Genomic DNA, 24,733 nt, shown 5'->3' with positions numbered 1-24,733 from the left:
CTAGCACAACATTAGCACCTAACCTAACAACAAGCTTAACAAGTCAGCGATCTTTTTGTGAGACTAAACTCTCCGCTCGGTGGCAAATTGTGTTGATGTCGGTTTTGTTTCATCAATAAATTAGGCAGAATACACAGTGACTGTATCCTTTTTTGTTTATTGCACTTGTTCCTGCTGCAAATTAAATCCTATGCGAGACATTAAAGATGGCGGCTTTCTGTTTTTGTGGAGAGCCTCCAACGAGTGACGTGTCTCTCTTCTGACCAATCAGTGGTCTGCAGTGTTTCACATGACTTTTCTGGTACCACAACATGCCTTTCGCGTTGCTCTGATTGGCCAGCGATCGGCCAGCCCTCTACGCTCATTTTCCCCCTACGCCGGTAACACGTGCATGCGCATTATTGCTGGCCAATCACAGCAACGCGGAAGGGCAAGTTGGTTGCCGAAAGTATTCACACGCCTAGCGTAGCAGGCTGGGCTGGGGGTTTAATTGATTGATTGATTGATTGATTGAAAATGTTACTAACAGATTGCAGATGGTACAATACAGTATGGTTCAAGTTCAAGTTTATGTTTCTTTATTGATATATGTGTGTTAACACAAGGTCAACGGTACAATGAAATGTGTTGGATGAGAGAACAGCTCACCTCAGCAGTGGGAGTACGAGACGCATTCGAGCACTAGTCATTTAAAGATAAAATAAAGTAAGATTAAAAAAAAGTTTATCAAAATGGAATAGCATAAGTACAAAATACAACACATGTGAATTTGTATTTGTATTTGTGTGTAAAAGTAAAAGTGACAAATGTAAACAACAGTTTTGCACAAATGAAACGAGAAATTTACATTTACATTTTGTCATTTAGCTGACGCTTTTATCCAAAGCAACTTACAGGTTCTGTACGACAAGTCAGCAGGAAGGGTACAACTCTTACAACTGAGATATGAGATAAATCAAATATAAGATATATATATATACAATTTTATTAAAATGACATATACAACACTATAACTGTCCCTGGGTAAAAAATAAATAAACAAACGTAAACTTAAACTATTGCACATTGGGTATGTATGTAGCAGTCTAGGTTCAATAGCAGCAGTCATAGTTGATTTTCAAGTTTCAAGTTTCTTTAATAGTTGTCATACAGAAGTACAGAATACTTTCATACAAAATGCTTCTTACTGTTACGCTCCAGAGACTGTGCTAGACAAGATAGTATCAAATAACATAGTATAGCATGTAAATTAGAAGTAGAAAATGAGGTCACAGTGTTCAGTATAGACATATGTACAATGTTCGATGTAGAATAGACGTAACTGAGTTACCATATAATATACAATACTATGCAGTGTACTAATGTACAATACTATATAGTGCAAAGCAGAAATGGGATGAGGTACAATTTAGGTACAATTTACAGTAAGGTGTACGAGTTGTAGTGCAATCCTTCATCAATAAATATAAAGTGTGGGGAGTGGGTGCTACAGTGTGTTTGTTTAAAGTGAGTGTGTGCTATAAAGTGTGGGGAGTGGGTGCTACGGTGTGTTTGTTTAAAGTGAGTGTGTGCGTGTGGATGTGTGTGCTATGTGCGTTTGATGGTTGTTGTTGTGTAGTGTTCATTGTTCGTTGAGCAGCCTGATGGCCTGGGGATAGAAGCTTCTTCTGAGTCTTTCTGTGCTCGCCTTGAGACTCCGGTATCGCTTGCCTGACCGCAGCAGTTCAAAGAGGCAGTTGTTCGGGTGACTGGAGTCTTTAATGATTCTCTTAGCCTTGCCCCTGCACCGCTTGTTGTAAATGTTCTGGAGGGTGGGGAGACCCCCTCCGATTGTGCGTTCGGCTGAACGTGTCACTCTTTGTAGTCTGCTTCGGTCTTGTGCAGTGCTATTCCCAAACCAGGAGGTGATGTTGCCAGTCAGGATGCTCTCTATTGTACATGAGTAGAAGTTCTTAAGGATCTTCTGACTGACTTGGAACTTCCTTAGGCGCCTGAGGAAGTAGAGGCGTTGTCGTGCCTTCTTCACAACACTGTCAATGTGTGTGGTCCATGTCAAGTCCTCGGATATGTAGGCTCCGAGGTACTTAAAGCTGTTGACTCTCTCAACCGGTGCCCTGTCGATGCTGAGGGGGCTGTAGTCCTTGACCCCCGACCTCCTGAAGTCCACAATCATCTCCTTTGTTTTGCTGACGTTCAGGGAGAGGCTGTTTTCCTGGCACCATCCCGCCAGGACCTTGACCTCTTCCAGGTAGGCCCTCTCGTCGTTGGCAGAGATCAGGCCCACCACCACTGTGTCGTCAGCAAATTTGATGATTGTGTTGCTACTCCGCTGAGCCACACAGTCGTGTGTGTACAGGGAGTAGAGGAGGGGACTCAGAACACAGCCCTGGGGGGCCCCTATGTTGAGGGTGATGGATGAGGAGGTGCAGTTGCCTGCTCTCACCACCTGGGGTCTGCCCGTCAGGAAGTCCAAGACCCACTGGCAGAGGTCATAGTTCAAGCCCAGGGCCCTCATGCATCAACGTGTTCTACGCACAGATCTGTGCTTACCCTGTGCGTACGATCATTTCTAAGCAAAGAGTGGGATTCATCAACTTCAACTTGAACTTGACTTCGTGCTTACATCTACGCACAGGTCAGACCTGGCGTACCTAGCTCCCAGTGGTAGAATATATTATTACAACAAGGAAATGAGCTTCTGTGCATAATAACACCGGCATGTTCTGTACGAACCGTAGTTCATTATAGTTCATTGTAGAATAGCAACAGTAGTGTAATTATGGTCAAAACCCTATAAATAGCATTTGGAATAATAGATCTTTCTCTCAGAATGAATGCAGCATGGTTTATATAGCGTTATCGGAATATACGGGGTGTAGGCTACTGACTGACTGCGCTCCGCGTAGCTTGATTGATTGATTGATTGAAAAGTTTATTAACAGATTGCAGAATGGGTACAGTACAGTACAGCTCAGTACATACAATTGTTAATTGGGGATGCAGACCAACTTTCGTCTTGTTTACATCAGGGTCCCCCATTTTCAATTCATCATAAATCATAAAGCTCAACTCGTTATTATTCTGCGCAGACCGCAGAAACACGGGAACGTTTTGATTATATTTAAAAGGCTTTACGTTAAACGAAACAAGTGGAACTTCGAAGCTGTAAGCAGAATACAAGTCATATGAATATAGTGTTCTTCCCCCTTTTTACTGTATAAGAAAGAATAGAAAACGCATTGCAATGACACTATAGTGGACAGACTATGTATATGATGGGATTCAAGTTCATGTATTGAAAGGCAGGCTATCATACATGCAGTGAGATTCATTGTTCTTGTATATGCTCTCGTATTATATTGTTTATATAGGCTATGAAGTGAATTCCCAGCTTAAATTCCCTATTTATTACTTCTTTCTGCGTTGTGATTTAAACCTTTTTACAAGCTCTTGGGATCCACTCTGTTCTAAATGCAGATAACCAGTGTTTTAACTTGGTTACTGCCTTCTATTTACCCAGCTTGAAAATACGGCGCGGCCGTTGAAATGAAGCGAGATCTGAGCAGTTTGAAAAAGAACCCGTCTTTAATGAAAAAAGGATTTCAATTAGATGTTACAAAAGAAATCTTTGAAAGAATGGTGCAATGAATTCTACCGGTAGCATTCGCTATGCCGAAGGTCAGTAGAATTCAGTCTAAATTCTCAATAACAAGCTCTGTCTAAAAACACGTCTCGTCTCGTCTTCGATTCTGCTGCGTCGATTTCTCCTCCTGCTGGGTCTGTTGTGGAGAAAAAGGGTGTGTGTTTCCTGTTGCTTCCTGGGTTCTGTTCGGGTGTGTTCTGACTCTACTGGCACGGAGTCTTTGCTAATATCAAATTTAGGCTCCGCCTCTAGTTTTACGGCAAGCGGGCGTTTTCCAAACTCTCCTCGAGTGTTCCTATTGGAGGACACTTACTCTCAACTCTCATTGGCTAACTCCTTATCGTGACGTTTTACATCGAATTACGTCACGATGTGGATTCTATGTCCAAAGCCTTTGATCAACTGCTCCTTTGTATAGAACAGACTGTCTGGCGTCTCTCAAGGCAGTCCCTTTGTATTGGACCTTTTGCCTAGAACACTTAGGGTGTAAAATCACTCAGTTTATTACTCCCAGGAAGTCCCAACGAGACTATCTCTTCGTTTGATCAACAGCTGCCTGTCTCAATCACTCTGGTTCAGAGCCTTGAGTCCACGCAGCTGTTTCAAACCACAGATACGTCTTGTTGGTTTTGTTGAATGAAAATGGATAGCGGCAGAGAAGCCAGGAGAATTTGTGAATGCATATTACCTGTCGGTGTTGTGCCATTCTGAGCTTCATGGTATACAGTGCAATAAACACAGTTTGAATGGAATTCTACTACAGTTTCCCCGGTTTGGGGATTGATGATCCCCAAGATACATGTTAGTAATTCCTCAAACAAACTGTTTACAATTACCTTAACCTTACTGTTTAACCTAATTACCTCAGAGCCAAACCTTTCCAGAATCCTTCTGACTCATTTTCCGTATTTGTTAGTATCATTTACTTTCAACACCCACATTACTCCCTCCCCTACTGACCGACTATGGACCCATCTTTTATTTACACAGTTCTCTATTCACTCACACCGTTTAACAATTTCCACTCATTTTGCAGGTTATATACAATTTTATCAGTTATATCAATTTCACTTCCGTCTAGGTCCGTCCCTTTATACAAAAAGATGATCGTACCAATTACCAGGTTTAGACTATACTTTATGTGTTTTTTATCCAAATGTGTCTGTTTTGTGCAATTCACTCTGAAAGAAAAGACCTTACATTGCATTTACTATCTAAACATTTCTAAAAAAGGAGAGAGCTTAGCTAATGAAAAATGAAAAATTAATATGTACACGCCCTCTCCAAGGCCTATCAGTTACACTATCCCTTCCTTTGCCTATGTATATCGTTTAGGCTTCTTGATGACTCGTTGTGGTCGAGTATCTTGTTCCGGGCTTGTGCTAAGCACTGGTTCCTCTGGCTCTTCTGGTACCTTCTCCATGCTTGGTTCTGCTCCAATTCTGATACCCCTCGGAAAACAAAAACATCATGATTAATATAGTTGCATTCATTTTTTCACATTCTTTTTCATTATTCAGTACCACACCCCCCAGGGGACACCTGTCACCCAGACACGTGTCCCCCAGAGGTAATCTAAAGAATGCCACAGACGCCGCGCCACGCACGCCGTGAGGTGCCGACCCTGTTTTACTGAAGAGACCTTGACAGCCCCTCCACAGCGGCCTAAACCCACCTCACCACAGGTACACAGCAGACAGCATCCCGGCAACCTCTCCCGTGCTCCAGGCCAGTATCCCCAGAGTCCAGTGCCCTGCCGGACGGCCACACATAGCCGACCAGACCCAACACCGAACCCCGGGCACACCGCCCCACATCACACAGCCCTCCAAACGTACCTACTATGGGGGAAAAAACCACAATTGTACACACAATCCTATCCCGTCAATTGCAACGCACGGTCGTCCAGGAACGTCCCCCGCCTCACACCCACACGCACGCCCCGGCCCTCCCACTCCCCAACCCTGAATGTCCACCACCCAGATCAGAGAATAGTCGCCAGCGCGGACGCCGGGCACCACGGCTTTATCGGAACGCCCACACCTACCCTGCCACCCTCCGCGCCAACCTTCATCACCATCATTGCATACGCAGGCGCAACCGAGCGGTGTGGGTCCCCAGACGCAGAACCAGCCGCGCCGAGAGTCTTGAACACGTACGTCACACACACCCTGATAACATTCACACAAACTACTATAACCGCAAACATCACCACAGCACACAGCAAATACTTAGCAATTGTCCATCCTATGTAACCTAACCAACTTTGGCCCCAGCCCTCCCACGAGTCCTCCTGCGTGGGCTGCATCTCCCTAGTAATATTCTTCAAATGCTCTATAACTTCCTGTATGCCGCCTATGTCATTTTCGGGGATAAATGTGCAGCATTCCTGACCAATCAATGCACACGTGCCCCCTGAACTCGCCAACAGGAAGTCCAAACCCGTCCTTGACTGCAGCTCCATCAGTCTTAAGGACCGTAACTCTTGAGCCTCCAGGGCCATACCTCTGGCGGTCGTAGCCGTCATATCCTCAAACACGCGAGCTAGATGGTCTAGTTCACCCATGTTTGCATACGTCCCCCACCAGGGAAACGCCACCCTGAAAAAGTGGTCCGCATCTATAAACCTCCTCCTCCTTGACTTGGGAATCGTCGGCAAAACATCTGACACCCTCATAGCTGGCACCAAATACCCCAACGCACACCTACCCCTCCACTTAATAGGCAACGCTGCGTAAGCATACTCACCACAAATCCAAAACGCCCCCCTAGGGGCCGGCGCCTCCGAATTCTTACCCCATATTCCACTCTCACCCTTGCAGCCGTCCAAATATCCCACGTCCCTACCACCTGACTTCCCCTCTACGCACATCTCAAACCCAGCCGCCCTAAACGCCACTGGAATGGGGCTAGTGTCCTTAAGACCCCCATAACCCACTGCCTTATTCGACCCCTGTTCCCGGCCCAAATACCTCAACATCCTATCATGACCCACCCCGTCGCATAGGCCGAGCAGAGGCTCGTCCCTCAACACATTGGCATGACACTTCGTTAAGGGGTGTGCAATCAAGGGAAGACCTGCGTCGCCTGCTAGCGGGGCTAAGCCACACACATAACAATCCGACCTATTGGCTACCTTAGCCACAGTCCTCGCCATCCCCAAAAACAGATTACCGTGATGGTCTGGCTGCGACCTCCTACCCACTACCACCACCTCTGGTTGTTCAGGTCGCAGATATGGATCATACATTATAGTACCGATCAACACACATAACCAAATCATTGCCACGGCACACCCCCGAAGCACCCGTCTACTACCGGCCCCCAAACCAGGAACCATGTTTGTCTGTTCCGTCCTCCTCTTCCTCCCTCCGTCACCGGCGCGTATCCTAATATGTCCTGCAATCCCCACAAACAACAACACAACTTTATAACCGAACATACCCTCAGTCTACTGACATGAAGACCCCAACCTAAACACAACACCAGGACATGTAGAAAAGGCCGCAACGTAGCCGCCCACCGGCCAAGAGAGAACCAGGCCAGAGGGAACACATGTAACTCCATGTCGGTCTACAGACGGAAGAGGGGGGAGGGTGGAGAGAGGCACAGCAAGTGGGGCACAGGATGGAGCGGGGGGGGGGGGGGGGAGGGGGGGGGCAAGAGAAAAGGAGGGGGGGTTTGAAGGATCATCAGGAAGGTGGGGGGGGGGTTCAAAGGAACAGCAGGGAAGTGGGGGGGGGGGGGGGGTCAAAGGAACAGCAGGGAAGTGGGGGGGGGGGGGGGGTTCAAAGGAACAACAGGGAAGTGGGGGGGGGGGGGGGGGGGTTCAAAGGAACAGCAGGGAAGTGGGGGGGGGGGGGGGGTTCAAAGGAACAACAGGGAAGTGGGGGGGGGGGGGGGGGGGGGGTTCAAAGGAACAGCAGGGAACCATAAAACACATTATACAATATGCCATACTCCGCACTGCCCAAACGTCTCCTATGGAGAAGGAGGGAGAGAGAGAGAACAGCAAGAAAGCTAGAAAAAGAGAAAAGAGGGAGAGAGAGAGGAAGACGAGGAGAGAGGAGAGGAAGGAGAGGAGAAAGGAGGAGAGGAAGGAGAGGAGAGAGAGGAAGGGGAGGAGAGGAAGGAAAGGAGAGAGGAGAGAGGAGGAGGAAGAGAGGAGAGAGGAGAGAGGAGGAGAGGAAGGGGAGGGGGGTAGAGAGAAGAGGAAAAGGAGGGGCCAAAGAGAGGAGGAGGCAGGGAAGGAGGAGGAAGGGGAGGGGGGTAGAGAGGAGAGAGAGAGGAGGAAGAGGAGGGACTATAGAGAGGAGAGAGAGGAGGAAGAGGAGGGGCTATAGAGAGGAGAGAGAGGAGGAAGAGGAGGGGCTATAGAGAGGAGAGAGAGGAGGAAGAGGAGGGGCTATAGAGAGGAGAGAGAGGAGGAAGAGGAGGGGCTATAGAGAGGAGAGAGAGGAGGAAGAGGAGGGGCTATAGAGAGGAGAGAGAGGAGGAAGAGGAGGGGCTATAGAGAGGAGAGAGAGGAGGGAGAGGAGGGGCTATAGAGAGGAGAGAGAGGAGGAAAAGGAGGGGCTATAGAGAGGAGAGAGAGGAGGAAGAGGAGGGGCTATAGAGAGGAGAGAGAGGAGGAAGAGGAGGGGCTATAGAGAGGAGAGAGAGGAGGAAGAGGAGGGGCTATAGAGAGGAGAGAGAGGAGGAAGAGGAGGGGCTATAGAGAGGAGAGAGAGGAGGAAGAGGAGGGGCTATAGAGAGGAGAGAGAGGAGGAAGAGGAGGGGCTATAGAGAGGAGAGAGAGGAGGAAGAGGAGGGGCTATAGAGAGGAGAGAGAGGAGGAAGAGGAGGGGCTATAGAGAGGAGAGAGAGGAGGAAAAGGAGGGGCTATAGAGAGGAGAGAGAGGAGGAAGAGGAGGGGCTATAGAGAGGAGAGAGAGGAGGAAAAGGAGGGGCTATAGAGAGGAGAGAGAGGAGGAAGAGGAGGGGCTATAGAGAGGAGAGAGAGGAGGAAGAGGAGGGGCTATAGAGAGGAGAGAGAGGAGGAAGAGGAGGGGCTATAGAGAGGAGGAAGAGGAGGGGCTATAGAGAGGAGAGAGAAGAGGAAGAGGAGGGGCTATAGAGAGGAGAGAGAGGAGGAAGAGGAGGGGGAAAGGGAGGGGGGGGGGGGGGGGGGGGAGAAAGAGAATGGCACGTGTGGGAGAAAGAAAGAGAGAGAGAGAAAGAGAGAGAGAGAGAAAAAGAGAGAAAGAAAGAAAAAGAGAAAGAGAGAGAGCGAGAGAGAGAGAGAGAGAGACATTACACACATCTGATCGCTTTATAGCCACACATGACACGCTGGTTAGGACGGGAGTTTAATGCCTCTACCGCCACCCAGTGCACAAGGTTGACTCTGACGCCATCTAGTGGTCTCTTACCCACATCATAATTAATTTCAGTCTCACTCGCCTCACACACACAATGTCCCTTCTCACAAGCGCGCATGCGCGCACTCCGAAGCGGCCCACTCATTCACCATGCATCCTGCATACATTCAAACTTTCAGCCAATACTCTGCAAACAGTAGCCCACACTGCAACTCACCCAGCTCATTCATCACAAACGACCATTCAGTTATACTGCAACATCGCCTCAATCACAACATACAGTATTAAACCCCTATCGCCCCATTCACAACATACATTATTAAACCGTCCCAGGCGAGCCACAACGAGCTATCGTTTGTAGCATGTTGCGCGCTACGACACGCACGAGTTCCAACGAGAACGCGCTCTGTCCAGCACAAGCATGCACGCGCCCCCCTCCACGAAAAGTTGGGTGGCGCATTTGCCGTTGCGTGTGTGCGCTTTGGACGTCGCGTGTGTACCCGATTCAATATTAAAAACCGTTGTCAGTCATATTGTAAGTGCCAACTTACAGATTTAATCCATATATATCACACATGTTAATCCTAACCATAAGTCCTTTCACTCATACACAAACATCATACACTTACAATTGTTTAACCATAGCTTGCAACATACGAGTCCACTTTAAGTACTATTCCAATGTTACAGCCTATCGCTGCAACATACGAGTCCCATGTTACAGCATAGCTTGCAACATACGAGTCCTATGTTACAGCATAGCCTGCAACATACGAGTCTACCTCAAGTACTATTCTAATGTTACAGCCTATCGTCGTTTTAAATGTAACACGTCCGGCGGTGCCCAAGGTTAAACTAGACTCTATTTATGCTCCATCTCTACTGTAGAAAATACCACGCAAATGTGCTAAAGCCAATACTATAAGGCGTACTATGCACATGTTCCCCTTGCTTAACCCTGAGCACAAACCTAGACATTGTCTCTAAATACTTCCATACCTTTTTTTAATGTTCCGACCTCGGGCAGCGTCCCGTTCATTGTGCTAAAATTCTACTGTAGAACGTACAACGCAAAATTGTGCTTAACACCATTACTGTAAGGTATACGATAGCACAGTGTGGTTAAAAATCCTGCTTACAGGACCTATAAACACACACACAGCCTCGAGTCGCCACCCTTTGGTCAGAACATTTCATTTAATATCTAATTACAGTCATACTTTTAGCAACCCCCCGTTGGTTCGAATAGAGCCCCCATTTTTCATCATCACACTCACCTCTTAGCGACTTCCAGTCACTTGAAGACGGATCGATTGATCAGTTGATTCCTCGTTTGACCGTTCGTGTAGAAAGCGAAGAGAGGCGAGAAAAAAAAAATAATAACTTCTCTTTGTTGTGAAGAAAAAAAAAACGAGCGCGTCGATTCTTGTCACGGCACCACAATTGAAGTGAATTCCCAGCTTAAATTCCCTATTTATTACTTCTTTCTGCGTTGTGATTTAAACCTTTTTACAAGCTCTTGGGATCCACTCTGTTCTAAATGCAGATAACCAGTGTTTTAACTTGGTTACTGCCTTCTATTTACCCAGCTTGAAAATACGGCGCGGCCGTTGAAATGAAGCGAGATCTGAGCAGTTTGAAAAAGAACCCGTCTTTAATGAAAAAAGGATTTCAATTAGATGTTACAAAAGAAATCTTTGAAAGAATGGTGCAATGAATTCTACCGGTAGCATTCGCTATGCCGAAGGTCAGTAGAATTCAGTCTAAATTCTCAATAACAAGCTCTGTCTAAAAACACGTCTCGTCTCGTCTTCGATTCTGCTGCGTCGATTTCTCCTCCTGCTGGGTCTGTTGTGGAGAAAAAGGGTGTGTGTTTCCTGTTGCTTCCTGGGTTCTGTTCGGGTGTGTTCTGACTCTACTGGCACGGAGTCTTTGCTAATATCAAATTTAGGCTCCGCCTCTAGTTTTACGGCAAGCGGGCGTTTTCCAAACTCTCCTCGAGTGTTCCTATTGGAGGACACTTACTCTCAACTCTCATTGGCTAACTCCTTATCGTGACGTTTTACATCGAATTACGTCACGATGTGGATTCTATGTCCAAAGCCTTTGATCAACTGCTCCTTTGTATAGAACAGACTGTCTGGCGTCTCTCAAGGCAGTCCCTTTGTATTGGACCTTTTGCCTAGAACACTTAGGGTGTAAAATCACTCAGTTTATTACTCCCAGGAAGTCCCAACGAGACTATCTCTTCGTTTGATCAACAGCTGCCTGTCTCAATCACTCTGGTTCAGAGCCTTGAGTCCACGCAGCTGTTTCAAACCACAGATACGTCTTGTTGGTTTTGTTGAATGAAAATGGATAGCGGCAGAGAAGCCAGGAGAATTTGTGAATGCATATTACCTGTCGGTGTTGTGCCATTCTGAGCTTCATGGTATACAGTGCAATAAACACAGTTTGAATGGAATTCTACTACAGCTACCCAATACTGACATCAAAATAGATTGTAGTATGCCTCTAGAAATCATATGCAGCAGGTAGAAAATTGACGGGAGATCCATCGCGATTTGGAATAAAATTGAGGAGAACTTTAATCCCTGGGGTATTAATCAAACAACACGGGAAAAGGCAGTCATATTCCAGCACGGTCTTTATTAGCCAACAACAAAATAGATGCATCTAAAAATCATATAGCCAATCGAACACAACTAATAAAGGCATTCATATTCCAGCACGGTTATAATGACACACAACCAACGCCAAACAGTGGTCAACGAACGGTCTTTATTAGTATTTTGAGCTGTCCAGGCAGAATTGCAGCAATGGTCTTAGGGAGCCGTTGATATCTGACATCACCGTTTACGAGTCCGCCTTTTATTTATCCCACAATACGCGATAGTGTCTTCTTGGTTCGACAGCAGTGAATTCTCTGTGGAGTTTCTCAGGGTTCCGCTCGGGTCCGTCCATTATTTCACATCCCATGGGGGGTGTTTCCTCATTTTCATGACCATATATGGATAATCATGCACGAGCATTGACGGTAGAACAAAGTGGTATTCATCAACACGGAGGACCATAGAGCCTGCGTACGCACGTGTGATGAATGCCGACTTCCCTGTGCGTACGCTAGTTCTACATTCCGTGCTTACGTGTGGAAGTAGGTCAAGTTCTACGTCCACATTGATGCATGAGGGCCCAGGTCCCTTAGCTTGGCTATGAGTTTGGAGGGGACTATGGTATTGAATGCCGAGCTGTAGTCGATGAATAGCATTCTCACATAGTTCCCCTTCCTCTTGTCCAGGTGTGATGCTGCTGTGTGCAGCACATGGGCTATGGCGTCCTCCGTGGACCTGTTGGGGCGGTATGCAAATTAGGGGGTCCATGTTGATGGGGAGGGAGGAGCAGATGTAGCCCTTTACTAGCTTCTCAAAGCACTTCATGGCTATGGAGGTGAGAGCTACAGGGCGGTAGTCGTTGAGGCAAGCAGGCTTGGATTTTTTGGGTACAGGGATAATAGTGGACTTCTTCAGGCAGGTGGGGATGACAGCCTGTTCTAAGGACAGGTTAAATATGTCAGACAGCAGGGTGGGGGCATTGGTGCTGGTGGGTGGATGGGGGGGGTAGGCGGGGACTCGTGAGGGATGGGTGGTAAAACCTGTTCAGTCATTTGCACGTTCAAATGAGCTAATTTGCACGTTCCATGGACCCCTCAACATCCGTGCCTGGCTGCTTATAGCCAGATATTTTCCTAACACCCCCCACACACACACACACACCTATCTGGGGCTATTGACCTGTAGCCTACCTTCCAGTCTGTCCTTGCAACCGTCCTTGGCTGCTCTAAGCTGAGCTCCTTTTAGTTTTGGACAGCCATGGCCCTCTCAGGGGGCACGACAGTGGCTTAGCGGGCAACAGTGGATCTTGAGCGGATGTCTGGAAGGTTCCCTGTTTGATTCCGGCTTCTCCCAGCAGCGTGTCAAAGTCTCATTGAGCAAGACACTTAACCCCTAACTGCTTCCGATGAGCAGGCCAGCACCTTGCACGGTTGCCTCCGCCGTTGATGTGTGAACGTGTGAGTGAATGGGTTGAGTCAAAGGTTGTAAAGTGCTTTGAATAAAAGCTCTATAGCAGGGGTTCTCAAACCTTTTTATACCACAACCCCATTTTATTTAGGATTTTTCTTGGTGACCCCACACTTAATGTATCGCGTAATTTCAACGTGGAATTAAGGAATATCAAAATAAAAGCACACGTTGAACTTGATCATGATCATGTTTATTAGAAAATTGTATTACAGCACTATGTTATCAATACACATTTATAAAACTAGGCATATTTTGCCAAAATATGTTGCCAGAACATAAAAAAGAAATGTGCGACCCCACTGTCACCTACCCACGACCCCACTTTGGGTCGCGACCTGTTGTTTGAGAACCGCTGCTCTATAGAAATGCAGTCCATCTCAGTGTCCCGTGACATGAAAGCCCTCTTCTTCCTATTCAGCAGGGCTTTAATGTCCCTGTTAATCCAGGTATCAGATATCATCAGTCTGTTGGAAAACAATGGCATGACCTGACACCATGTGCATTTGACTTTGCCTGTCAAATTTTTTTGGTTGAAATCCAGATCCTGTCTTGTGAGTCTCATATGTATGACAAACAAGACCAACTGAGAAATATATTTATTTTCCAGCCATTTGTAGTCTCATTCTCAAAGTTGCTTTGTATTACAAAGACTCTCCTCTGAATGTCAATTTGTCCGTGTCTTTTATGTGTATCTGACTGTGTTGTTAAATATTTATAGTTGATTAGACGAGGAGGCTCTGTTGATATGCCCCCTTGTTTGTCCAATGTTGTTCCAGCGGTTGGTGAATAATGCCTGATTTCTCCAATGTGTGGCTCAATGATTCTATCCTCAGAGGCCCAACCTGGCTTCTCCAACAAGGAGTCTGTCCAGAAGGAGGTGAAAGCTACTGTCTCCCAGAAAGCCACTCTGAGCTGTGAGGTGGCCGATACCAACACAGAAGTGAAATGGTGCAAGGATGGCAATCTACTAACTTCCAGTAAGACAGTCCACATGGAGTCCACGGCCAAGAGTCGTCAGCTGGTGATAGACAGTGTGGAGAAGAAGGACGCTGGAGAGTACAGCTGTGAGGTTGGAACAGAGAAGCTGGTATTCAAACTACAGGTGGCAGGTATGGAGAACGGATCAACAAATGTAATTGTATTGTATATTGTATTGTATTGTATTGGAAGTTGTCTCCTTTTCATTTATGAAGCATGAGTCGTGGTCGTCTTTAACTCTTTCTCTGCCACGCATTAGCCTCATCCTTAGCAGCTGACACCACGGTGGGAGTCGCTCACCTTGTTTGCAGGGCTATAACTATTTAAATATTATAGCTATATATGCAATACTATGGCCCATTTGACATCGAGTATCTATCGTTCAAGATGTGAAAAAGGAATATTTTTTCCATCCATACATTGTCGTTTTATACCGTGGTGAATATAAGTATAGTTTTAGAGTGGTCTAGGATAATTCCTGGAAGGCTAGTTATAGGCCGCAACACATATTATACTTAATCCATTGGCATTTCGTCCCTATACACGCTACAATAAAAAATTCAAATGCATATGAATGATAGGTATTATGTTCCATCTTGCATGCATGAAAGGGGGGGGTGGTCGTTTATGATTAATTGATTGTCAATAACGGCATTCGTTAGTACAACAGCATACGTTGATCAGAGCGATGGCTATGAGAACAATGGACAACCAAGCTGAAATTAACGTTAGATTGCTCTTACCTGTGGCCGATGATAATCCAAAAAGAATATTCCAATTATTTGATTGCCATCTGCTAGATCGTATGTCCATTGGCCCACATCATAACCCCAAAAGCATAATGATTCTGGCATCCCGAAGGCGATTCAATGCGATCGGGTGTATATCTTGATCCACGTTACAAGATAACTCTGCCCAGAGGAATTTCAATGACGCACAGAGTCATAATTCCTTCAGAAAGTAAGTGCAACATCGGCTGCATACCACCAGGCGGCGGTATCGGACCGTTGCGATCTCAGACACATTGCCACCCAGTTCCACAACATACCAGGATGAATTATGAATGGAAATAGTGAATTAAAAAAATAACGATCATAATAACGTATATATACGTGGTTGGCGTTCAACGATTGGCGGGCTAACACGTATTAAGTAGTTAGTTGTTGGCGGCCATTGAGTTAAGTGCTTGGCCCCCTAATTCGTTAGAAATGTTGTTGTTAGTTGTGTTTTATGATTTTCTATTCTCAGTTAGACTTGCCAATGATAGATTTGTTCAGCCGGCTCCATCGTTCAACCATCCCTCCTTTTGCCCAGTTGTGTTTGTACTTTCTATGGTCAGCTTTGGGTCTATGTTTTATGGTGCCACGATGCACAATTATGGTCATTTCAGGAGAAGCCCACCACTATGCTTCCTTCAATAAGGAGTCTGTCCAGAAGATAAACATATCTGTGTTTGTATATGTGTCTGTATTGCTAATTGAATATTTCTGATGGTTTATTTGCTCTAGGCAGCCCTGTTTTCCAATACCCCTCTAGTTGGTTCAGTCTGGCTCGTCTTGTTTTTGATGTGCTGCTCTGAATGAATAGTGCTTGACATAATTCCCTGTTTCCCTCTGCATCCCCATGACCCCCCCATCCTCAGAACCCCAGCCTGCCTTCACCAACAAGGAGTCTGTCCAGAAGGAGGTGAAAGTTACTGCCTCCCAGAAAGCCACTCTGAGCTGTGAGGTGGCCGATACCAAGACAGAAGTGAAATGGTACAAGGACGGCAAGCTGCTGACTTCCAGTAAGACAGTCCACATGGAGTCCACGGCCAAGAGTCGTCAGCTGGTGATAGACAGTGTGGAGAAGAAGGACGCTGGAGAGTACAGCTGTGAGGTTGGAACAGAGAAGCTGGTCTTTAAGATGCAGGTGGAAGGTATGGGAATATCAATCAGAGTGCTTCATCTCTTTTACTTTGGACCAGTATTACTGTCTGACGTGTGCATGGAAACAATCTAAGATTTCGAAAGAATGGAGATGCAAAGGAATTACAATAGAGACCTGTACATTTGTGGCATAGTATCACTTTTGCTTCTATGTTGTTGTATCGTCTTCAGAGAATATTATAATGTTACTAGTGTCGTTCACATCTGCGGTTATTTGTTACCTTTAGATCTGTTAGTTACTTGGCTTCGAGGTGCTGTGTACTGCTCTCTAGGCTATACAATATATTTTTGTCTGTCTATTTTCTAATTGCTATGATGGCTTGATGATCTGGTTGGTTCACCTGGTTATATTGGCTTTGTTTAGCTACTTTGAACAGGAATGTACTATTCTCTGTGGTGCAGATGTTTGTGGCTAAATGTTGGTTATAATGCCATCACACCCCTGCATGGTACCCTTACAGAAATCCAGGTCAAAGCTGCCTTCTCCAACAAGGAGTCTGTCCAGAAGGAAGTGAACGCTACTGTCTCCCAGAAAGCCACTCTGAGCTGTGAGGTGGCCGATACCAAGACAGAAGTGAAATGGTACAAGGACGGCAAGCTGCTGACTTCCAGTAAGACAGTCTACATGGAGTCCACGGCCAAGAGTCGTCAGCTGGTGATAGACAGTGTGGAGAAGAAGGACACTGGAGAGTACAGCTGTGAGGTTGGAACAGAGAAGCTGGTCTTTAAGATGCAGGTGAAAGGTATGGAGACCCCATCACTAAATGTCCATGCTATTATGCAATGACTGCAGTGTGACCAATTATTATTTCATAACATGTAGTTTGCTTTCCAGAACATTGTTTGGATTGTCTAGCACAGCGGTTCCCAAACTTTTTTGGCCGTGCACCCCCTGTCACATCCCGACCTAGCTGACGCACCCCCCAATGGGTTTCTGTTAGAAAAAATTGTTGCTGGTCTCCGTGCACAGATAAAGCACACTTGTGTCAGACACGGCAGAGACATTATTGTTTATTATTATTATTAAAACGTACGTTTTTTATTAAAACGTTTCTTGAATTTCATGATTTACACAGTGAAAATCCCCATTTGAAATAATGTATATTAGTTATATTTATTAGGCATAAAAAAATATATTGGTTGGTTCCTGTTGGTTGTCAGTTAAGGCCATGAGTAGATAGGGAATTTCTTTATTTAATTAAAATGTTCACGACAACATGGATGCATGTACTCTACCAGCATGTTTAATATCCATAATCAGTCACATCGAATCCTGCATTACCGAACTCCAAACTTGGATGACTCACAACTTCCTCAAATTGAACAGTGACAAGACTGAACTTCTCATTATTGGCACCAAAACCACCCTCACCAGATCCGGACCCATCACACTCACCATCAACGACTCCACCATCACCCCCTCCCCCCTAGTCCGAAACCTTGGTGTCCTCCTTGACCCCACCCTCTCATTTGACCCCCACGTCCGCTCCATCGTAAAAATATCTTATTTTCACCTCCGCAACATTGCAAAAATCCGCCACTGCCTCTCCCCCCCCTGCTGCTGAATCCCTCATTCACGCCTTCATCTCCTCCCGCCTGGACTATTGCAACTCCCTCCTCACTGGTATTACCTCCCGCTCCCTCCATAAACTGCAAATGGTCCAAAATTCAGCCGCCCGCCTCCTCACTAACACCCGGTCCCGCGAACACATCACTCCTGTCCTCCACTCTCTCCACTGGCTCCCGATCAAACACAGCATAAACTTTAAAACACTACTCCTCACCTTCAAATCCCTCCACAGCCTGGCCCCTCCCTACCTGACTGATCTCCTTCTTCCCTACCGCCCCACCCGTTCCCTCCGGTCCTCCTCCACTGCCTCCCTCACTGTCCCGACATCCAAGCTTAAAAACTTTGGAGATCGGGCCTTCTCTCGTACTGCACCCCGACTCTGGAACTCCCTCCCCCAGTCCATCAGAGACTCCCCTACACTCTCCACCTTCAAAGCTCGCCTCAAAACCCACCTGTTCTCCCTTGCCTTCAACCCCCCCCACCCATAAACCCCCCCCCTCCAACCTGATTGATGTCTGTCTCCAGTCTTTTTGTGCTATCATGCTGTCTTCCCTGTTCCCCCCATGGTCCCATGTTCCCTTTGTTTTTGTTTCTTTGTTGTTTCTTTGTTTTTGTTTCTTTGCTTTTGTTTCTTTGTTTTTACTTTTGCTCCCGACTATTGTCAGCGACTTCGGGTTATTGAGAAGCGCTGTATAAATTAAATGAATTATTATTATTATTATTATAATACTAAAGGTTTGACTAAGATTTGAATAACATTTTATTGTAAAAAAAATAAAAATAAAAAAGAATTTAATTTACCACCATTAGCCTTTTCATGTCACGCACCACATAGAGGGCGCTCGCTCACCACAAGGGGTGCGCGCACCACAGTTTGGGAACCACTGGTCTAGCAGATTAGCATTGCACATTAAATTACGATTAGAAAGCTGTTTTGTATTTGTTTTTGTTTTTATTATATATATATCTTTAGAATCAGTTAGTCATACATTGGTAATTAGATGGTACTAAACACACAGCAGACATGACAAATAGGAACACATCCGGTTTATTATGACGTAAGAGCAAGGTGTGCATTTTCACATTTATGTTACCATTCTAAGTGTTATAAATGAGAAAAAGTGCCTTTTCTACTATCTTTATTTAAGTGTGTAATTTTTGCTTCAAAGGCTAGTTATATGTATATCCCAGATTTCTTGTTATTGCAATGAAGTTGATTGACACGTTGTCTTAATTTCTCTGTTTTGAAAATGTTGCCTCAATACATCTGCATTTTCCGTTGAATGTCCAGTTTGTGTTTAGTCATGTAGTTTTGTCTGTTCAGTCGAGAGATTAAAAACACATGTTTAGTTTGTTGTGATCCATGTTTGTTTTGCCTGCTCGTGTCAAGTTGGTCCAGCAGCCTACATTATTCAGTTGTTTTGTTTGATTGGTTAATTCATGTATTGAGGAGCTTGAGGGATTTGGGTTTCTTTTTGGAGTTATCTACATTCTCCTCTTTATGAATGTCAATTTGTCTGTCTTTTATGTGTATCTGTGTTGTTAAATATTTATAGTTGATTTGATGAGTAAACTCTGTTGCTATGCCCCCTTGTTTGTCCAATGTTTTTCCAGTGGTTGGTGAATAATGCCTAAATTATTCTATCCTCAGAGCCCCAGCCTGCCTTCTCCAACAAGGAGTCTGTCCAGAAGGAGGTGAAAGCTACTCTCTCCCAGAAAGCCACTCTGAGCTGTGAGGTGGCCGATACCAAGACAGAAGTGAAATGGTACAAGGACGGAAAGCTTCTGACTTCCAGTAAGACAGTCCACATGGAGTCCAAGGCCAATAGTCGTCAGCTGGTGATAGAGAAGATGGAGAAGACAGACGTTGGGGAGTACATCTGTGAGGTTGGAACAGAGAAGCTGGTCTTCAGACTACAGGTGGCAGGTAGGCGGGCTCAAGTGGCTGGATGAATTTCTGTTTACTGATTAAGATGCATAGCAGATGTTAGAGTTATTAATGTCAGTGGAGAAGTTTGTCTGGTGCAGAAAATGTGTTTATTTCCCCAACAGGAAACAAAATGTGATTTTGTAATGAAATGTATACAATGATGTACTTTAGAAAATATGTACTTTCATCTGAAAGAAAGGGTCACACATGTCAGAGGTGCCACATGTGTTTCAAGTCAACAAAGCAGCTGTTCATTGTCTATCTGGGTTATGTTCCTGGGTTCTATCTTGATATATTTCAATGCATCTGTGAGCGGCTGGATTTGGCTCCTTCACCCTGACGACTGCCTGGTCTACAACAGTGTCCTGTAATGAAGATTTTATGTTTGACGTCACACCCATCCATGGTTACCTCCATAGACACCCAGGTCCAGTCTAACTTCTCCAACAAGGAGTCTGTCCAGAAGGAAGTGAAAGCTACTGTCTCCCAGAAAGCCACTCTGAGCTGTGAGGTGGCCGATACCAAGACAGAAGTGAAATGGTACAAGGACGGCAAGATGCTGACTTCCAGTAAGACAGTCCACATGGAGTCCAAGGCCAAGAGTCGTCAGCTGGTGATAGAGAAGATAGAGAGGAAGGACGCTGGGGAGTACATCTGTGCGGTTGGAACAGAGAAGCTGGTCTTTAAGATGCAGGTGGAAGGTACGAAGAACACATCTACTATTTTATGATATTAAGCAATGACTGCAGTGTGACAAATTATTGTTTCATAACATGAAGTAGTTTAGTTTCCAGAACAGTTTGCATAGCATACAGCATTTTACATGAAATTGTGACGAGTATGTTTTGGTAGTTATTTAGTCATGCATTAGTAATTACATGGTACTAAATACACAGCCCAAAAATGCTATTTTGAAGCCGTAGGGTTTAGTAAAGTGTAAAGTGTGATAATCTTTACAATATTTCATCATTGTAAGTGTAGTTAATGAGCGGGAAAAACCTTTTCTACTAACTATGTCTCATTGTGTACTGTTGGCTTCAAAGACCTATACAGCCCTGATTACTTGTTTTCCAAATTTGGTTTCTTTTGACATGAGGAATTGACTTTAATGTTATGAAACTGATTAATTTCTGCTTTGCAAATGTTGCTTTGATGCCATCTACATTTTTGGTTCTTGAAGGTCCACTTTGTGTAGCCATGCAGCTTTGTCTGTTCAGCCGAGAGTTACTAAAACAATTACCTGTAGTTGGTTGTGTTCCATGTTTGTTTGGCCCGCTCTTGTCAAGTTACTACAGAAGCCTACATAATTGAATTGTTTTGTTATGTTGGTTAATTCTGAGAAACTAGAATGCTTTGGGTTTCTTTGTGGTCTGCTTTATGCAACATTAGTCGTCAGTGCCTCAACACCACAATAGCTTATAGTACATTAGCTGAGTCAGTGTTGTCCTGTGGGACCCGTGGTTGTCCAGTCTTGTTTTGGTGTTTCACTCTGAAGGAAAGGCTCCTGATGCCTTCATTGTATACATCTACGGCTACCCTCAGATGCCCAGCCTGCCTTCTCCAACAAGGAGTCTGTCCAGAAGGAGGTGAAAGCTACTGTCTCCCAGAAAGCCTCTCTAAGCTGTGAGGTGGCCGATACCAAGACAGAAGTGAAATGGTACAAGGATGGAAAGCTGCTGACTTCCAGTAAGACAGTCCACATGGAGTCCAAGGCCAAAAGTCGTCAGCTGGTGATAGACAGTGTGGAGAAGAAGGACTCTGGAGAGTACAGCTGTGAGGTTGGAACAGAGAAGCTGGTCTTTAAGATGCAGGTGGAAGGTATGGGAATATCAATCAAGTGCTTCATCTCAGAGGACTGCTATTTGTGCTCTTTTACTTTGGACAGGATTACTGTCTGACGTGTGCATGGAAACAATAGAGACTTGTATATTTTGTAGAATGTTATCAGTTTGACTTCAATGTTGTCTTCAGATAATATTTATAGAATGTTACTAGTGTAGTGCCGGAGGAAAGAGGAATGAACGGAGGTAACGTAATGCTTGTTTATTATACAAAGCCACGTCAGTAAACAAGAACACAAGAGCACATGAATCAATGACTGAATAACAGCGAGTGCAACCGCAATACCTGTCCCCTCTGGCCGCGGCGCCAGATCATTCTTTCCCTCCCACTACACAACACATTCATAGGAGAACACGTAACCAATAATGTAGTCACTACACCAGCCCCCCCAGTGTTCACCTCAATATACAAAATCCTCACGGTGAGGAGGGCGTATGGCCCGGCCCCTACGACTGTAGGTAAAGTCAGGAGGTGCGGGAGGGGGTGTGACAGCGTCCGTCACATCCTCCTGCCGAGCAGGATGGGGGTCAGTGACCAGACGCTCACGAGCGGCGGGGGGTCTGAGGGGTCGCAGGGGGGAATGGCCCCGGCGTGGCAGGGGAGGTAGGACCGGGGGCCGGCCTCTGCGCGGCGGCAGGGCCAAGTCCAGGGGCAGTTCAAGGTCCAAATGCGCCGGCTTGAGGCGATCCACGGACACACACTCAGGCCTACCCCCCACGTCGACCACAAAGTTCTTGGCCCTGGCCTCGATGACGCGGAAGGGTCCGTCGTAAGGAGGGCGTAGTGGAGTCCTGTGGCCATCGTGACGGATGAACACGAACCTCGCCGAGTGCAGCTCCGGGGGCATCCTCGACGTAGGGACCCCATGCTGCGTAGTCGGGACCGGGACGAAAGTCCTGGCGCTGTCCAGCAGCGAGGCGCGCTGAGCAGCGGCAGACCAGGGCTCTGTCGACCTGGGAATAAAGTCACCGGGGACCCGTAGCGGCTGTCCAAAAACCAGCTCGGCCGACGACGACTGGAGGTCCTCCTTTGGCGCCGTCCTGAGCCCCAGCATGACCCACGGGAGCTTGTCCAGCCAGTCGCCGTCCGTGAGGCTGGCTCGAAGGGCGGCCTTCATGGAGCGATGAAAACGCTCGCAGAGCTCATTTGCCTGCGGATGGTAGGCGGTCGTACGGTGGAGCTTGACCCCCAGACTCTCCGCCATCGCCGCGCACAGTTCCGAAGTGAACTGTGAGCCACGGCCCACGGTCAGAGGAGAGATCAGCCGGGGTGCCGTAGCGGGAGACCCACACCGCGATGAACGCCCGGGCCAGGTCGGGGGCCGTCGTTGAGGAGAGCGGGACCGCCTCCGGCCAGCGAGTCGTCCTGTCCACCATGGTGAAAAGGTAGTTGTATCCGTGCGAGGGGGGCAGCGGTCCTACCAGGTCCACGTTGACATGGTCGAACCTCCGCTCGGGCACGGAGAACTGTTCCAGGGGGGCCTTGATGTGCCGATGCACCTTGGCTCGCTGGCAGGCGGTGCACGTGTGTCGACCCAGGCTCTCACATCCCTCTTGAGCCCTTGCCACACAAACTTCTCCGACACCAGTCGCGAGGACTGCTTCCTGCCAGGGTGAGACAAACCGTGTATTTTATTTCTTTATTTCTTTATTTCAGATCCCCATTAGTCACTGCCTCAGCAGCGACTATTCTTCCTGGGGTCTGGATCCAAACATATAAAATTAAACAAGAATAATCAATAAACAACATAAAAACAAAACAAATATCAATAAAACACCAATAAAATATACAAACAATTATAGAACATTAAACCAATTAAAATCAGACATACAACCAAATATGTATGCCAAATTTTCTAATATAGAACAAAAACAAATATCAATAAAACAACAAATATCAATAAAACAACAAAGACAACAAAGACAACAATAACAAATATCAATAAAACAACAAATATCAATAAAACAACAAAGACATCTCAGAGCAAACTAAAATGTGCTCAAAAACAGCACAACATTCCATACACTCATACTCTAATACTCATAACCACTAGACAAACACATTCCAAAACAACACATAACCCAACACAAGAACCCATTCATTAGACACAGATTAGACCTAACCAAAATCAACCTCTTTCTGCATTACAGCCACTCGTAGTCTCCTCTTGAATCCCACCTTACTGGTAATTGAAACCAAATATTGTGGAAGTCTATTCCAGTAGGACATTGCCCTGTACATTACAGTTTTCTTTAAGGCTTCAGTTCTGGGTCTCGGCAGGGCGAACCTACCCTTCAAGGCTTGTCTAGTGCCATAGCCATGACCATCACTAATAAGCACCAGCTGCAAAAAGAGGCACACAGGTTTATGCAAAGTATAAATATTTCTCATAAACAAAATAAGACTACACACTAGTCTCTCATTGACTCTCATCCATGACAGTTCCTTGTGCATTTTCTCAACACTGTTTCTAATTGAGCTATGCAATGCAAGTCTTGCAGCTCTATTTTGAGTAAGCTGTATTTTATTTAAATCTTGTTTGGATGCATTTGACCAGATTGCTGGACAGTAGTCCAGATGTGACAAAACTAGTGATTGTATGACTTGCTTGGTAGCTGTGTCTGTTAAAAAATAGGCATTCCGTCTAATAATTGAAATACTTCTGCTCATTTTTGTTACAATATTGTTAATGTGAGTTGACCAAGAGAGTGTTTCATCTATTATAACTCCAAGCAATCTGGCCTCCTTAACTTGCTCAATATCTGCACCCTGCAAAGAAATATTTAATCTGTGATTCTCTCTCTGAGCATGCTTTGAACAAATAATTAGACATTTTGTTTTGGATGCATTTAGTTTCAGCTTATTTACCGTGACCCATTCAGAAATCTGCATTAACTCGCTTTGAAGAAGACTGCTGAGGTCTTTGGCATTGCTTGCCGAAGCATATATTGTAGTGTCATCTGCATAAATGGAACTGCTTGCATTTCTTAAACTTTGTGGCATATCATTTACAAATATTGAATATAATAATGGTCCAAGGCAACTTCCTTGAGGAATGCCACATTGTAGCGTTTTAAAGCTTGATAAAGTTCCATTAAACAGGACACATTGTTGTCTCATGAATAAATAACTTTTCATCCAGTTAGTAGCTGAGTGTTTGAAACCATAATCAGCTAGTTTTGTAAGCAGCAGTTCATGATCAATGAGATCAAAAGCTGCGCTAAAATCTAACAGTACTGTACCAACTAATAATTTACAGTCAATATTTCTTAGCCAATCATCAGCCAATTGTGTAAGTGCTGTGCATGTTGAATAGCCTGGTTTGTAAGCATGTTGAAAGTTGGCCTCGAAGGCAGGGTGTCTCCAGTTGGCGGGGACTACCGGCCGCGGCTGACCCATG

The 24,733-nt window shown here is 45.6% G+C and overlaps 1 protein-coding gene across 1 annotated transcript in view; it reads left to right on the top strand.

Moving 5' to 3' along the window:
- Positions 1-24,733, top strand: part of obscnb (obscurin, cytoskeletal calmodulin and titin-interacting RhoGEF b) — a gene marked incomplete at its 5' end in the record, with an annotated part of 220,305 nt that overhangs the window by 17,640 nt on the left and 177,932 nt on the right. The window contains 6 exons of the mRNA XM_084326891.1: positions 13,919-14,194; positions 15,706-15,981; positions 16,453-16,734; positions 19,213-19,488; positions 19,911-20,192; positions 21,034-21,309. Coding sequence (XP_084183017.1) covers positions 13,919-14,194; positions 15,706-15,981; positions 16,453-16,734; positions 19,213-19,488; positions 19,911-20,192; positions 21,034-21,309 — 1,668 coding nt within the window. The remainder of the gene's footprint in view (positions 1-13,918; positions 14,195-15,705; positions 15,982-16,452; positions 16,735-19,212; positions 19,489-19,910; positions 20,193-21,033; positions 21,310-24,733) is intronic.

Source organism: Notolepis coatsorum (genome assembly GCF_963971535.1).
Source record: "Notolepis coatsorum genome assembly, chromosome: 13".
Classification (NCBI taxonomy): Eukaryota; Metazoa; Chordata; class Actinopteri; order Aulopiformes; family Paralepididae; genus Notolepis; species Notolepis coatsorum.
Note: the sequence above shows the minus strand (reverse complement) of the source record. Positions and strands in the feature narration are given on the sequence as shown.